Here is a 16,777-nt window from a genome sequence, read left to right as displayed (position 1 = left end):
ATATAATCAACAATGGCATGTGACCATATTTGATTCCACATTTCTGGAAAATAAGCTAGGCTGTTTTTATTCCAGGGTGCATTTATCCATGTAATCAAGGTTTGTGCACTACAACTCCCATTTCTGTGTCATGGCTGAAATGCTCATTTGAGGTTTCATTCATTCAACATTGACATTTTCAGCTGCACTTCAGAAAGATTGACACTTGTCTTTCCTGAGAGATGGCATCTCTTAGCAATCATCTTCTGCATCCAATGTCGGATAACCGTAGGCTTTTCACAGCTTTAAACACAGGTGTCTCATTTGCATTTGAACCAACAGCCAGAATTTCTTGTGACTAAAACCTTTTTAAGAATAGTCTTTCAAGAATCATGTGATATTCTGCAACTCTTTTTTAATTTTTAATTTGTAAACGTGGCACTGACATCCACTATCATGCCTATTATTGATTGCAGGGCACAACAATCATTATTTTCAGGAGTTGAAATATTTTTGTTGGGAAATTATCTGATTAAAGTTGACTTGTTTTCATTAGCACACTGACGGAGACTCTAAAGGCTGAGCGTTACTTCTTTGCTGACACAATGCAGATAGTCCAATGTCTATTCTGAAGTTCTGTGTCAGTTATCTACTGTGGTTGGTAGGTTCGAGTTTCTGAAGCGTTTCTTGTGGATACGGGACAAAACCAGAAAAGCAGAGTACTGAAAAGAATGTCGTCGAGTTGACCAATCACAGCCCTTGTGCAGATGAAATCCAAGTGCATGGATATAAAGTGTTCCTTATATGCAGTATATGGATGAGTAGTGGCAGTCCTCCCTAAAGGTGACAAGGGCAAGTAGGTTGCCTGAAATGCAGTCCCCAAAAATTATCCCAACAATTTTCCCACAAAAACATCAGCCAAAGAAATGTGAAGGCCCAAAATGTGGTCTGAATTAAAATATTTAGACTGAAACTGTTGCGTTGCATTGAGAGAAAAAAAAAAAAAAAAGGTTTCTCATGAGTCTCCTGATGAGAAACGTGTCTGGCAAAACCTGATGGCACTCCTCATCAACAAGGTGGTGGCTAAGGCATTTTCAGCACATAAAGAGAGATTTTACCACTCTTAAAACTATGGAGGACAAATTTGGAATTCTGTCAAATTCTCAAGCCCTCCACACATAACTAAACAATACGTTAATAGACTGTGTGTGATTGTGGGGCCTGGGGAACTGATAAAGTCAGATATCAGTTGTTTGTTTGTTTTTTGTTATTTTTTGTCCTGCAGACAAGTACTGTAGGTAGGCCACAGCCATTTGTAGTAAACCAAACTAAAGTCGGTGATTTTAATCATTAAAATACCTCCATCAATAAACTAATAGACGTCAAAGCACTGGATTCAGTCATTGATGTGTCGACTGTCTATATTTGAGATGAGAAGATTTACATTCAAACAATTCCACAGGCTTGATACTTAATATTCAATCTTCAGAAAACTACAGTACTACTTGCATAGCAGTGGTGCAAAGATAGAGGGCTTGGTATGAACATTGGAGAATAAACAGCAAATAAAACATAAAACAATTTATTATGTCCAGATCTTCTATCATCATGATTTGTACAAGTATAATTTTGCAGATGTACGTATATGTTGACCTTCACTTGTGTATGTAATGACTCACACCTTCTATTTCTTGTCATACAGACTGAACAAATGTGTGCATATGTAAAACTATATATTTTGACATATGCGATTTGGATTGTATAGTTAACCGAAAATTCACCAACTAATTGATTACCAGTATTTGTCTCACTGTATCAGTAAAATTCATTTGAATGATTCGAGAAAGATCATTTTACACAGAGACACACCGACACGAATGATTGAGTTATAGATGTTTAGCTAAGGCACAATTGTTTATTGAATATAATATATGTACAGTACATCTCATTTTTGTTTGTTTAAAACATGTTTTAAAAAAAGTGATCTTATACCCAGAAAAAAATATGTTACACTAATAAAACCATTCAGATAAGACATCATGTACATTCATTATATGATTCCTTGTTATTGTTTCCCATAAATAAAATAAACACAAAAAGAACCAACATGTAAACAATCATCTGTGCATAATACATAGATCTCACATAGATCTATACATTCAATTTAGAGCGATGTATATTGGTTTCGTTCTATCCCAGCATCCTTCGCCATGGCATAGAAATGCCCTTTTTGTGAAAGCAGGTTCTGCGGGGAATCAAACTCCACAATTTTACCTGCGTCAAGCACCATTAACCTGTGAGGGAGGAAAACAGACCAAAATATAAACTGGCTGTCAGTGAAAACTTATACGCGGATAAACAATCTACCATTTGATAGAGACACGATGACATGGTTTGTGGTATAACGCATATGAGGACTAAATTAAAGTTAACGTTTGTGAATTTTCGAGGGGCAATTTAGAGTCACCAAGAAGCTTTTAAAGACATGTTTTGGATAGTGGGAAGGAACACAAAACCATGCACACACAGGAAGAGCATGCAAACGCAGCACAGAAAGGCCCAGCCTAGAATTTAACCTATAGCATTCTCACTATGCAGTGATATACAGTTTTCATTATGCCTTAAAGGTGTGATATTCCTCTTTAGCAAATCAAACAAATATGATGAATAAAGTCATACATTGTGCTCCTGAATCCATCTCCTATTTTCTTGAGCTGCTTTTGAATAAATAAAAAGCTACTCTCATTTTAAGGTTCACATTTTCTTTTCATGTGTGGGATTTGTCGAATCACACAGCTGCAGCCACAAAGCCTTTGTTGGATCACCTCACAGACACATACTGTCTCACACTACCCCATTGTTTGAGACAAATACATGAAAAGGATCTCAAAACAATGTATATAAAAACACCTAAATAGCCTGAACAAAAATAAATTCATAGAGCTATGATAAGTAAAAAAGATAGACGGTTCCTTGATAACTCACAAATTACTATCTGCTGTGTTGTTTATCTGTCAAATGCTTTTAATATCAAAGGATTGTGACTATGTATTGTCTTGCTTAATGACAAGTATGCAGAATGTGGTTACAATGTGTTTACAGTTATTCGGGTTTTTCCATTGTTTAATTTTAAGGTGTTTTATATCTTGTCCATTTTTTGGTCATAAATGTTTGACCTATACAGCAGCAAAGGAATACAATTTATTGTTGAGGTTATTAGTTTCTTTTTGTTAATTCACTTCATAACATTTGGTATCTTATGTATGCTGGCACCATGTTTTCAAAACTATGACAGATATTAACAAGTGAAAAGTATAAATATTATGCTTTGTGTGACATTTTTAACACAGAAATTAGGAAGAAAGTGGCACTAAACGGGAATCTGCTCCTTATCAAATCTCTTTAAGGATTGTGAACATACCTGGAGCTGTCCATGACACTCTGCAGACGGTGGGCAATGGTCAGAACGGTGCAGTGTGAAAACTCTTTACGAATGGTATTCTGAATCAAATCATCTGTCTCCAGGTCAACGGCTGCCGTGGCCTCATCCAGAATGAGGATGCGAGACTTTCTCAGCAGTGCTCGAGCAAGACACAGCAGCTGCCTCTGTCCAACACTAGAAACAGGTCGATTCACATTATTGACAAACCGCATGGTCTTAAAAGTAATTTACGCAATAAAGGAGACATTTTTGAGCACATCCAAACATCCAAACAGATCAATAATAAGGTTTCATTTGGTTTATGATAGCAGAATACAAGAGACGATATGAGCGGTCGTCTCCCAATCGGAAGGTTGCAGGTTTCATTCCTGTATCTACATGCCGAAGTGTCCTTGGGTAAGACACGAAACCCCAAATTGCCTGGGGAAATGTAGTGTGAGAATGAGTAGTGAGTGGTAGTCGGAGGGACCGATGGCGCAGATTGACAGCCTCGCTTCCATTAGTCTACGTCCGAGCAGCTGTGGCTCCATACCTAGTTTACCACCATAGAGTATGGAGTGAATGAATAATGCAATGTAAAGCGTCTTTGAGTGTCCAGAAAAGTGCTATATAAAACCTATGCATTAGTTTGTCAGTAGTTTGTTTTGAGTCTTTCTTTGTTATTGTTAGACCCACCTGAGGTTCTCTCCCCCTTCAGAAACTTCATGTTGTAGTCCTTCTTTCAGCCCCGCTGTAAATTCCTTCAAATGAGAGAGCTCCAGCACTCTCCAAATATCTTCATCACTGAATTTGTCAAATGGGTCCAGGTTCATCCTCAGAGTCCCACAGAACAAAACTGGATCCTGAGTCAACAGATGTGTATAAGTCGGTGTAGCTTTTAAAGCTTAGTTTGTCCATCTAAAATTGTTTGGCCTACCTGTGGTATGATCGTGAGGTTTGATCTCAGGTCGTGTAGCCCCAGTGTAGCAATATCTATACCATCAATGAGGATCCGACCTTCAGCAGCTTCAATAATTCTAAACAAGCAGTTTGTCAGACTGGACTTTCCAGCTCCTGTACGGCCCACGATACCAATCTGAATGCAAGTTAGAAAAAAATTAAATAAACATGGAGTAAATATAGAGGCAAACACATTCTGTCAAGATATCACGCAAACTTGATTAATTTACTCAACATTTGATCCTAGTGAGTTTGTACTTTCAAACACATAAAGTGAAACAGTAAACAGCTAATGAGTTTGTGAAGTCTGAAAACACCACTATATCAGCACAAGTTTAACAAACAACCTGCAGTATTTCTTTTCAAAGTCCAGAGTTCGTGAAGGTTACTTTCAGCTCTGCTTTGATGTTGATATTTACTGAGCTGCAACTGAGGCCAAATTACAGTCGGTCAAATATCAGAAAAGATCAATGACAACAGGTGAAATATGACAAAAGAGGAACACATATGTATATTGTTTCTTTTAGGAGCTCTGTGTTTACCATCAACTGTTCATTAATTTAGTTAGAGAATGTTTTTTTCCTTTGACACAACTGGTTTGAATGTAACCAAAGCTTATTTTTCAAGTGCAACAATTCTCATCAATATAATACTTTGGGAAATATTACTCAATATGTCATCTCTGACACACACACACACACACACACACACACACACACACACACACACACACACACACACACACACACACACACACACACACACACACACACACACACACACACACACACACACACCTTTTCAGCACTGCTGATGTCACAAGTGATTCCATGCAGCACCAGGTCTAATCCAGGTCTGTACCGGACCTTGTAGTTTTGAAATTGCACCCTTCCAGCCTCCGGCCAATTCTCATGTGGCCGAGTGTTTGTCACCCACTCAGCCTGTAAAAACAAAGAACCACAGGATTGATGTGTGACAGTGCATAAGCTTTCAAGATTACTCTAAAAACCTCTGTATATTTTATAACCAAGTGCCCAGATATATTGAGAACATTAAATTGAATGCATGATAGGCCAAACAATGCCTACATTTCACAAATTCATGATGTTACCATATGAAGCTTCATTAAAACTGTTAAAAAGTCATCATATGCAGTATATTCACTGAGTACTTTCAAAGAAAAACACAGGAAAAATAGTTTTCCGATTTATAATCTCAAGGGTGTATCAATCACAATTCAACAGGAGCATATCAAATTCAAACAGACATACAGAATTCTTTTGTAATGTGAAGAACCCTTGTTTCAACGTACCTCATTATCAATTTTGGTGTATTCACTCACTCTCTCCACAGCCACAATATTAGTCTCCAACTCCGAGGTCATCCTCACCAGCCAGTTTAGGGTCTGTGTTACCTGCATCAACAAAACCCCCACAGGAGATTTGTTGTTAACAACCCTATGCAATACCATTACCACTCGAAAAAAAATAAGCAGTATCACTATGTGTAATGACAGTGTGCCTGTACAGGGAACTCACATTAAGTGCATAGGATATAGACAGGCCAACCAGGCTGCTATTAATAGAATCTCTGGAAAGGACGGCAAACAAACTGGCAAAAAACACCACCAGGTTTCCAAGGAACTCCAGACGGATAGCCAACCATCTGAATAAATAGATATGTGCAAATATCACCATACAGAAAAACATCGGAAGTATAACATGCTGTAGAGATACATGTGCTGTAAGTTTAATAGCAAACCTGTTTGACACGATCCATGGATAGACAGTCTTGAGATTTTCATCAATAGTGATTTCATTATGTTTAAGAAACCGTTCTTGATGATTGTAGGCTCTTATCACTGACAGGCCCGATACTGTCTCTCCAAAATGGGAGTATATAGGTGAGCGAGAAACAGAGTCCAGGCGACGCAGCTGTCTTGAAGTAGCTACATAAAAACGCTATATGTGGAAAATACAAACAAAAAGAATTATCATAAGGGTTTGAAAATTCACCAAGATTTTTTTTTCCTTCTGCTATCTGGTTCAACCTACCTGTACAAAGTAGTAGATTATAGCCAGAGGAATGAGGATGATGGTAAAGAAAGGGGTGGCCAGACAGATGACAAACAGTGTCCCCAGTACACCCAGCAGACAGAGCAGCCAGGACTTGAAGGAATTAGGAACAGCCTCATCTATGGTGAAAATGTCCTGCAAGACCAATGTAGGCATAATTAGTCCTTCAACTAACCTGTGACAATACTTTCTCTTAGACTACATTGCCTAGTGACAAGCTGTTATCCATTAACACAAAAGGAAACTCTTCATTTTTGGATGATGAACATTTTATCGTACGCTGATTTGGACTTTTGAGAGAAATGGCAAACTGCACAAACAGAAGAGATCAGGTTCAGAATGCTTTAAGGGCTTTAACTATGTATGTGATCTTTATATCCTAGTTGGTTCATCGGGAGCCATTGAATCTTAATAATGCTACTTTAACAAGTACAATGAACAAGCACTTTGACTCGAAATATAACAACCATGACACAATCAAAAGATTAAATTAAACGGACTGAATGTAACATTTGAGGTCAAAACTGAAACTGGGATTGCAACTTTTGAATGGAAGGAATGCACGCACACGCAGAGTAAAGAAAACACATGAACCCAACCTTTGCGAAGCGATTGACAACTCTTCCAATCGGTGTAGTGTCAAAGAAAACCATAGGAACCCGCATTATGTTTCTCAGCAGCCGTGAATGCAGGATACGGGACGCAGCAACACTCGCATTGGCGAGGAGCAGCGTGCCGAAGAACACAAATAAACCTGCAACACAGTCATATGCAGTTATTGAAAACAGAAATAACAACACTGAATTTTTACATTCCCAAATGCTAAACAATACAATTTTATTTGTACTAGAAATCCACAGATAGACATGTTTCACTGTATTAGGTAATGCTACAGCCACTATTGTTAAGAAAATATTTAAAAGATAGTTTATAAAAGCACTAAAGTTTAATACAAGTGCTAAAACATTGCAAAAAAATTAAAGCACCTCTTTGGACAAGGACTTTAGTGTCTTATTTTCTGTGTCTGGAAAAGATGACTTTCGACACAAAACTCCTTGTCAAGGAAAACCATGATATTCAGTGTTAAGATGTTGGCTCTACCATGGTTTACATATCCTCATGAATCCCATAAGATTAAATATGTTTTAGACTTCAGGAGGCATCATTACAGTGTATGGTGACATATCAGCTAAAATAAAGTTGAATTACATTAAAGGTTAACTTAGCTCCTGTGCTTTAATCTGCTATACACAGCATGGACTGAATTGTATTGTGGGAATCTCAAGTGGCAGGAAATGTACAGTCTCATGTGCAGTTATTGGCAAATTAATGGTGTAGCTCCAAAATGGACTCACTGACCTCTGTCTTAGTAATGCACTGCAAAGTTGGGATTGAATTAGTCTGAAACTAAATAAAAATAAATTCATGTGAATAGTTCACTTACAGCATTAGAGTACATAGCTGTGGCTCTGCACAAGATTGTTTATAAATCACAGGCATTCCGATAGTTCAGAGAACATAAGAGAGACATCCTTCTTCTAAACCTAAAAGCATTTGTGAGAAAGGATTGTGTATTTACCCTGAACCACTCCCAGAGCTCCGAACACTCCCACTCTCAGATCCCTCATCGATGAAGGGTATGTCTTGTTCGCGTACTCAATTGCATCATCAGTCCAATCACTTAGCCACACGTTCTGGCCAATAAAAGCTACATTCTGAATGAAGTAAACCAGGAAAACCGTGACAGTATATCCCCACCCCATGGCTCGCAGGTACTGGAGGAAGACTGTAAACTTCACCTGTACATCAAGAAGAAGAAAATACATTCAGGACACAACATGTTGTTTTACACCCTAACTTTGTACCATTTGTGCAAATAAAGAAACAATTGTTGCGTCAGAGCAGAATCCTATTATACCTGTCCTGTTTCCATTGTTTCTTTCTCTATTAGTTTCTGGCCTTTCTTAAATTCATCGTTTTCTGTTTTTTTCATAGAACTGTTTTTTCTTCGTCTGATGCTAGAAGAAAAAAAAAGAGCAAAATTAGAATGACAAAACACTCAATTTGCTCTGAATAGAAAAAGAACCAGAGAATAGAGTTTTTCTTTTGTATGGGTCACCTATAGATTACACTCATACCTGCTGTTACGCTGGCTGCGGCGGATACTGTTTTCTCTCTTCAAAGTAGAAGAAACCGTGTCCTCCAAGGGTGAGTCAGGATGAGTGTCCTCAATGTCAGGGAGGAGCTCTAAGTCTTCTATAACCTGGCTATGGCCTGAATAAATATCACATAGTGTCTCTTATGTATCTGCAGAACAAGCACTAATGTGTATATTTGAAGTCATCATGAAAAACATCAGCCTAAGCTTTAGGTAAAATATGAAAAAGGGCAAGTGTATCAAAATGCATTGCGGACTCCATGTAGCGTTAGACTCCATTAAGCAGTAAAAAGGTTGTAATTACCTGACTCTGACTGAGTTCGGTTCCTTTGCTCTTTGACATATGTGTCAAGAAACTCTGAGAAAGCCCCTCTGCTGGCACGAAGGCTGTTGTAGGACCCGACCTCCGAAATTACACCATCCACCAAGACGACTATTTCATCAGCATAAGGCAAAAAGCTGACTCCGTGAGTCACCAAGATACGAGTCTGTAAAGCACAAAGACACATTGAAGAGAAAAACAAAGACATTGCATTATATATGTAACATGTTTATTAAATACTTTATGTTTATTAAATAGATAACCATACGGAGTCTTTTCCAAATATTCCTTGACTGTATCAACGCATAAAACACAAACCTTGTTCTGGAGTATTCCTTTGGGACCAATAACTTTATCGAAAAGGTGCTTTCCTACATGAGAATCCACAGCAGACAGCGGATCGTCTAATAGATATACATCAGCCTGACTGTAAGCGGCCCTGGCCAAGCTCACACGCTGCTTTTGTCCCCCTGAGAGGTTGATACCCTGAAAACAAACAAACACACACACACACACACACACACACACACACACACACACACACACACACACACACACACACACACACACACACACACACACACACACACACACACACACACACACACACACACACACACACACATTTTATGTTTTATTCAGGGAAGCTCAAGCATATTCAACAGTAGTACAGCCCAGCCTAGTTTGAATTAAGGAACATTACATTTAATAGATGGTGCAGCAGAAAATTTCAATAAAAGTTTTAATTTTTTTTAAAATCATACCTAATTAGGTTAGAAATCACTTGAACTGAACACTTGAACAATCCATTTATCGGTCTGGAAATTCTCATTTGCAGCAGGGATCTCAACACAATGGAAAGAGCAATTGCTTTGAGAAACCTAAATATCACATTCAAGTCCTTTCAACGTGAAACACTCGACAGCTCACCTTTTCTCCAATTTCAGTGAGGATACCTCCAGGCAGCAACTCCAAGTCTGGTTCAAGGGCACAAGCATGTATTACTTCATTGAACCTTGTTTCTTCATTGGGATAGCCAAACAAAATATTGTCCTTCAGAGTGGCATTTTGGATCCAGGCCTGTTGTGGCACATATGCAAGAGAACCCTGCATAGAAGTACAAAATAAGTCAGTGAAATCAGTTTGACAAGTGAGTGAAATACATCAATCTTGATACATAGTCATCACAATAATAGCATTAATAAATGTAACTGAAATATTATGTCCACAATAGAATCATAATATTGTTCTGAGTGATGAACATTAGTGTGCATTAAATTTACAACCGTACTGCCACTGTGTGACATGGAGACAAGAATAAGGCGTCACCTGAATGTTGATAAAGCCTTTATTGCTGTGCATTTCTCCCAAAAGGGCTGAAATGAGAGAGGACTTCCCTGAGCCGACAGCTCCCACCACTGCCACTAACTGACCGGGTTTAATTTCCAAGGACACACTGGAAAACACACAGAGAATCCTAATTTTAGTATTGGAAAGTAAAATATATAATATGAGTATGTGTCCAGGCATACTTTTTTAGCAGTGGCTCAGCATCTCTTTCCCAAGCAAAGGAACCATCACGTATTGTAATAGCAGTGCCTGAAAGATAGAAGGAATAGAAAAAGGTGAGTAAATAGAGAGCCAAGCTATTATCTAAAAATGCTAAGTAAATGCCATGGCTCAGGGGAGGAGCAGGTATGAATAGTAAAGGTTAACATACTGAAACTGGGGTCATTGGTCACAATGTCAGCTTTAAGGTCGTCCCCTGACAGAAACTTCTCCAGGCGCTTCTTGGACACTGCTGTCTGAGGTTTCAAAAAGCAGGTTAAGACATCAATTTTCACAGATTTAAAATTTGTGAATGCCAAGTTTTTCATTCTCCTCTTACTTGCACAATAGCTGCAATAAGCAAAGGCAGCATGGACAAGGGGAATCTGAGAATGTTGAAGAGGGAAATCGAGGTGAAAGCTTTCTCTGGAGTTAACACGTTGTCTGTACTGATGCTGACGAACACCGCAAATGAGGCCACAGAAACCTGCAAAAAAAAAAAGAATGTGTCTAAAATAGATTGGAAAGATCACCTCTGATAAAGTGCTCCCCTCATCCCCCACCTGTATGACTCACAAATGCTGGCGCACAGGTGAAGAAGAAGGTGGAGACAGATGACAGGTAGGCAAATTTCTTCATGACTTTCAGTTCTTTATCCCTGATGTCTTCCACCTGTGTCTGGAAAGATGGCTCCCAGGCATATAGCTTGAGAATCTGGTGAAGAATTGGTGACAGAGGCAAGAACATGATGATAAACTGTATCGTGATGGGCTTCAAAATGACGAGACAGAGGATTATTATGATCTAAGGCAATGGTTACAAGCCAATAAATCCTTGGTGGTGATTGGGCTGATAAAGATGTACCAATGCACGTTTCACACAAGATAGGTCTCTATAAATGCTATTCATAAATACGAGCACTCACCTTGATCCCATTGAGTACTTCATTCATGATTTTTAATCTCTCATCTTTAAACTTCATGTTTTCTATCTGAAAGGGAAAGAAAAGTATAATTATGCACTAAAATGTGACTCAATGCTAACCACAAACACACAATTGCAGAAAAGTTAATACTAGGTAAAACACATCCAAGTGAAGTGTTCAAATAAAATTCTTTTATATGGTTATTGAATGCTAATTTGACACTATTTTGCCACATTAAAAAGGATGTTAAAAGCAGAACATCTCCTCCTATTCAATGTTGACTTCTCAAACAATGGCAAATTCTGACAATGACGCTACTTTAAAGCATCTCCGCTTTGTTTGTATCATTAATGCTGCACGCACTTTTTATCAAGTGAAAGCAAAACAGCACTTGGGCAAAGCTTTGGCAAAGCTTATCTGTTTACAGAGTTACTGTAATCTCCTGGTAGTTGTTATGAAGACTTTGAACTTGATAAAACATGGTGGAATAACAGCCCCAGTTGACTTTGGAGCTAAAATTGTCACTTCACACTGGACTTAATGCGACTTGGATGTGTAGCTCCTTCACTCTTTCTCCACACTCTGGGACCAATGCAGTTCTGATAAAACAGCTCAGAATACTGAGCAACAGTCCAGTTCTCATCTGATCACGTCAGCTTCAGTTCATTTCTGATTGGTTGGCAGTCTTCTCAAGTCTGCTGTCACCACTCATGCTTGTAATTGCTGTTCTACCAAATGTTGTGCTTTCATTTCATTCAATTCCCCATGAATCATTTGTTAGTGAGCTCTCTTTGCGGAGACAACTCTTTCTGCAATAACATACCATAGCGTCATTTCATTGTGGACACCTCCATTATTACACAACCTGCCCAGGAGACTCGTGCTATTTTCACATGCAAAGATACTGTTGTTTACATCAAAGACTGCATGCTTTCTCTACACAATTAAAATTTAGCTGACCTGGAATATTCTGGCCTTGGCAGCTAGAAGACCATTTATTGGCACCAATAGCACCATGACAGCCAGCCCTGCGAGGACAGATGGTCCTAACTCAATCCACAGGAAAGCAATGGATATGACGATCTGCAGAGGACAGGACCACAGCAGGTGGATGAAGTTGGTTACGTCATTGAAGCGCTGGGCATCTGCCGACATCAGGTTCACGGTTTCCCCAACTGTTGACTCTTTACGAGTGTCATTGGACACCAACAATGCCTTAAAGAAAAGGAAAGAAAAGAAATGAGCGAGAAAATCTTTAAATAAAATTACAATAAATAAACATCTTTATTAATCTTTATGATCTTCGATGGAAATTGCAGCCGGAGGCAATCAATGCTATAGCAATCGATAAACACGGAAGTAAAATCATTAGTGAGAGCAAATTGTCCGATGCAGTCTGCAAATACCAAAAGTGCAGTTGATGCTGCTCCTGAGCACATGAAATTAATTCCCATTATACGATGCTGTCATGAATGTCATGAATGGCACAAATCTCAATTCCTGACAGTGAATCACGATTTTGACCTGAATTATATCTGGGTACACAAATGGGTATATATATAAGGCTCCACACACACCGTAGTCATTCTACCATCAGCTGCTGAACAGTTCACACGTTCCAGATTGAGCCTCATCCAGAATGTGACAGGGATGATGGGAAAATTATATTTATAATCCATCGTTCCGATGTGTAAACACACCTTAAAACCTTCTTTCAGTTTTGGCAATGGTGTGTCTTTGTGGTCAATACCTTTTTGTAAATGGCATCCATGAGGGCAGTGCGAACTTTCATTCCCAGCACAAAGCAACGCTGAAAGTACTGCTGCAGGAACAGAGACTGCAGAACTGCCACCACCAGCAGCAACACTGCATACATGTAGCCTTCCCAGACATGCCTGGATTTGTCCTGAGTAAAGGAGATCAACAATCTGAAAAGATAAATAAATAACATTTTATGATATGCCATCACACTTCCAGCATTTGATTACAGTGATGCAATCTTGACTGCGTCAAATGCTTGTTTGTTTGTTTTATTAAGGACAAGATAAAGACATTGGACATGAAAGAACAAGCTAAAGACTTTGGACTTCTATGAAACAAGCTATACTATAATGGATCTCCTTTTGGAAATTATTCCTCAGGTTCTAATCCAGCCTATTTATAATTAACCTTAACTACACACACTGTGAGGAGTGGGCTGGGAGCAGAGAGGGTCAACGTCCTTGCTCAGGTATCCACAGTGGTAACCTGTTGGCAGCTTCAAATAAGAAATGTACACATTTTCTTAACATATTTTGATGAACATTGCTGCATGTCAAACATAATCCAACAAACTAAAATGTTACTTTGAAGTAGGAAAATCATTGTTATTGTCAACATACACAAGAGCAAAACTCTCAAAAAAATGAAAAATGTCTTCTCGTCCTGCTGTCATGACCGGACCTTTGAAGAGCACACAAGTTAGCCTTGGTCCACATTAATGATTGCTAGCATGACACAACCATGTCTCAGAGCAAATATAGGAAAAATCTTGTGACTGATAATGGGTTTGTTAAAATAACAAAAAACAAAACAAAATGAAACAAAACCCATATCTTGTGATCAGAAAAATGCTAATTTACATGAAAACATCTAATGTTATTTCTAATATATATATATATATACAAAGAGAGAGAGAGCAAGAGCAAGAGCAAGAGCAAGAGCGAGAGCGAGAGCGAGATAGAGACATTTTTTAAGCACAACTGATACATAAACATACTTGTGCATTTATCTGCAGTTTTTCTGACTTACTTGAGGAGTTGAGGACTGACAAAAGCAAGTAGGTCCTGCAGAAGTTTGAAGAAAGCAGATTCAATCAGAATCCATTTAAAGGTCTTGTAGATGGTTGAAACCAACCATGAGTTAGGATAGTCTTCTTCCTCCTCTTTCTTTTTCTTCTTCTTTTCATCTTGTTTCTTTCCTTTTTCCTCCTAAAAGAAGTTTTTGTGATGAGGCACACAATGTACAAAAAAACAAAACAACAACAACAAAAAACACCTGAAGAAAAAGAGCATGCACTGTCGATTTATATTGAAATGCAGCTCTTACCATCATCAAGACATCCTGACTCACACCTTTCCCCAGGCCATTAGAAAGGCCTTTTTGAAAACCTTCCTGCTCTGCTTTGTCTCTGTTTGAACACTTTTTCAGCTTGTTTTGGTATCGGACCTGAGCTGCACCCAACTCAGATTTCATGTTGGACTGGAAACGCTGGCTGATGTATGTAGTGGTGTCGGCCTCACTCAGATCGAACATGTCCTCCTGAACCAGGGCCTTTTTATAGCCTTTTATCGCCATGCTGAAAAAAAAAAATCATAAAAAAAAAAAATAGAACTTGTGTAAACCAGTTGAATTTGGGTTAGGAGAATTTGTGACAATATTCCTTTTTGACTGTCATGTCGCTAGTTTACCCGGTTATCCAATTGAAGGTTATTCTGCTTAAAAAAGCAGCAACTCTTTCAGGATTCTGTAGGGGGGAAAAAACAAACATATTTTGAATTTACAGCTGGTTTGTGGTGAAGGTGCAATAGATAGCAGTGAATATGGATTTCACTGTATCAAAAAGACAAAATAAATCTACATGGATGTGAAGGTACCTTTTTTATGTGCTTGCTATCCTCTGGTGAAACATCAGCAACAGCAGAGAGGATAAGGGCAAACAATTCCAGTCCAAAAGAGATGTAGAAAAGGCAGAAACGAGGAACATCCGTGACCTTTCCCTGGTGTAAAAGGTCATTATGAGCAATTTGTTGAAGGGTGAGAAATACAGAGTGTTACACCATATTTAAAGATATTTGATGTCTTTTATCATACCTGCCTGAGTGCCTCTCTTAGGAGGGTCTGAAAAGGAAAAATATCACAAAGAACAAGGAGCAACCAGAAGAGAAAGAGAGCAGCCGAGTCTACAGCTCCTTCCCTCCGCCTCACTCCTTCCTGACACAAAAGAAGAAGGATCTAACAAAGAAAAAAGAAAACAGATGCATGTCACAATATGTCTTATTGAGCACTAAAACAAAGAGTATGCATAGACAATTATCCATACTTACCCATGTGACAGCAAACAGCACAGGGTTCGCATAGTATACAGCAGCACTTTTCTCTGTTTGCGTTGAGTCTCTGTTCGGACCGTGGTTCTCTGCTACCGTGATTGCCAAGTATGCTATGGCCGTCAGGAACAAGAGAGACACCAGAAGCTGGGGGACAGACAAATGTGAATATAGAGAGTGATGTAACATGAAGTTTGTCAGCAGTTTTAATACTCCGAGTGGTCGAGTCTCACAGCAGAGCTGACATGAGACGTCTCCATGATAAAACCTCAAGCTGTGGCCATTGAAGGTGACTTGGTCAAACTTTAAAGAAGCTGCTCATAAGGGCCGCACAATGAAGTACTGTTTAGTCCTGGTCTGTTTCGAGGTGTTTTTATGTGGAATTTTCTCCCACAATCCAAAGACATGCTTGTGAGGCCATCTGGTGACTCTAAAGTGGCTGCAGGTGTGAATGTATGTGTGGGTGTACTCTGTCTTTGACTAATTATCAGCTCAGATAGAGTTCAGCTCTCCATGACCCCAGGCTGGGTGAAGTACACATGTAAGATGTTAGTACATAATCCTATTGCTTTATTCTTTTTTTAGATCCTTTTTTTTTCTTTAATTCACATTGTATTAGATTTATAGCTTTTCCAACTTGTCGTGTATGACAATTAATGTCCACCAGGAGTAACCTTTGTTCTCTATCTATATATGTTTTGTTTTGATTTTCTGTCTTGTACTTGAATTTTTCATATATTTACATTTGAAAACTTGTGTAAATAGGAAACACAAAATTCTTAACAGAATCAGATCATTGACCACATGGAGTAGAATATTTTCATAAAGATGTTCCCATGCTTCGTGATTTAAAAGAGCTTTTCCTCCTGTATTACATTATAATTGCAACTGTGTGGTTGTTTTTATTGGGTATTTTGTTGCGTGCATTACCTGCTTGAAGAGGTATAGCTTGGACATGTGTTTTTTGCGTGTGCCTTTGCAAAGGGAAACCAGGTGTTTGGGGGCACAGAGCCACACGAAACCCAGCGGGATCCAGACGAGAACTGTCTGCTCCAAACATACTGGGAGATCTGGAGCCGCTTTGTCCACATATGATGCATTCTGAAGTGCAAATACAAACACACACACACACACACACACACACACACACACACACACACACACACACACACACACACACACACACACACACACACACACACACACACACACACACACACACACACACACACACACACACACACACACACACACACACACACACACACGTTACATAATCAGGCTGAAGGATAATGGTAAACACC

The 16,777-nt window shown here is 38.8% G+C and overlaps 1 protein-coding gene across 1 annotated transcript; it reads right to left on the bottom strand.

The window, feature by feature from the left end:
- Positions 1–1,977: 1,977 nt before the first annotated feature.
- abcc2 (ATP binding cassette subfamily C member 2) lies at positions 1,978–14,872 on the bottom strand. The gene is made up of 27 exons (XM_080508152.1): positions 14,838–14,872; positions 14,476–14,725; positions 14,179–14,357; positions 13,139–13,316; positions 12,349–12,603; positions 11,389–11,454; positions 11,040–11,177; positions 10,804–10,950; positions 10,636–10,720; positions 10,448–10,514; positions 10,245–10,371; positions 9,846–10,022; positions 9,234–9,401; positions 8,898–9,081; positions 8,574–8,709; positions 8,354–8,453; positions 8,015–8,234; positions 7,035–7,189; positions 6,415–6,570; positions 6,122–6,321; positions 5,899–6,025; positions 5,673–5,774; positions 5,158–5,301; positions 4,338–4,496; positions 4,097–4,263; positions 3,401–3,595; positions 1,978–2,273 (listed from the first exon to the last, which is right to left on the bottom strand). The coding sequence occupies exons 2-27, from the start codon at positions 14,722–14,724 to the stop codon at positions 2,144–2,146; spliced, it is 4,011 nt and encodes a 1,336-aa protein (XP_080364278.1). The 5' UTR covers position 14,725; positions 14,838–14,872; the 3' UTR covers positions 1,978–2,143.
- Positions 14,873–16,777: the final 1,905 nt, after the last annotated feature.

This window comes from Blennius ocellaris, assembly GCF_963422515.1.
Source record: "Blennius ocellaris genome assembly, chromosome: 13".
Lineage (NCBI taxonomy): Eukaryota > Metazoa > Chordata > Actinopteri > Blenniiformes > Blenniidae > Blennius > Blennius ocellaris.
The sequence above is the reverse complement of the archived record's forward strand: the minus strand, read 5'-3'. Positions and strand labels throughout refer to the sequence as shown.

Coding starts and splice junctions, on each gene's coding strand:
- abcc2 (XM_080508152.1), bottom strand. CDS start 14,724: ATGGCGATAAAAGGCTATAAAAAGGCCCTGGTTCAGGAGGACATGTTC. Junction 10,515..10,635: donor GACCAATGACCCCAGTTTCA/GTATGTTAACCT, acceptor TCTATCTTTCAG/GCACTGCTATTACAATACGT. Junction 8,235..8,353: donor AAACAATGGAAACAGGACAG/GTATAATAGGAT, acceptor CTTGATGTACAG/GTGAAGTTTACAGTCTTCCT.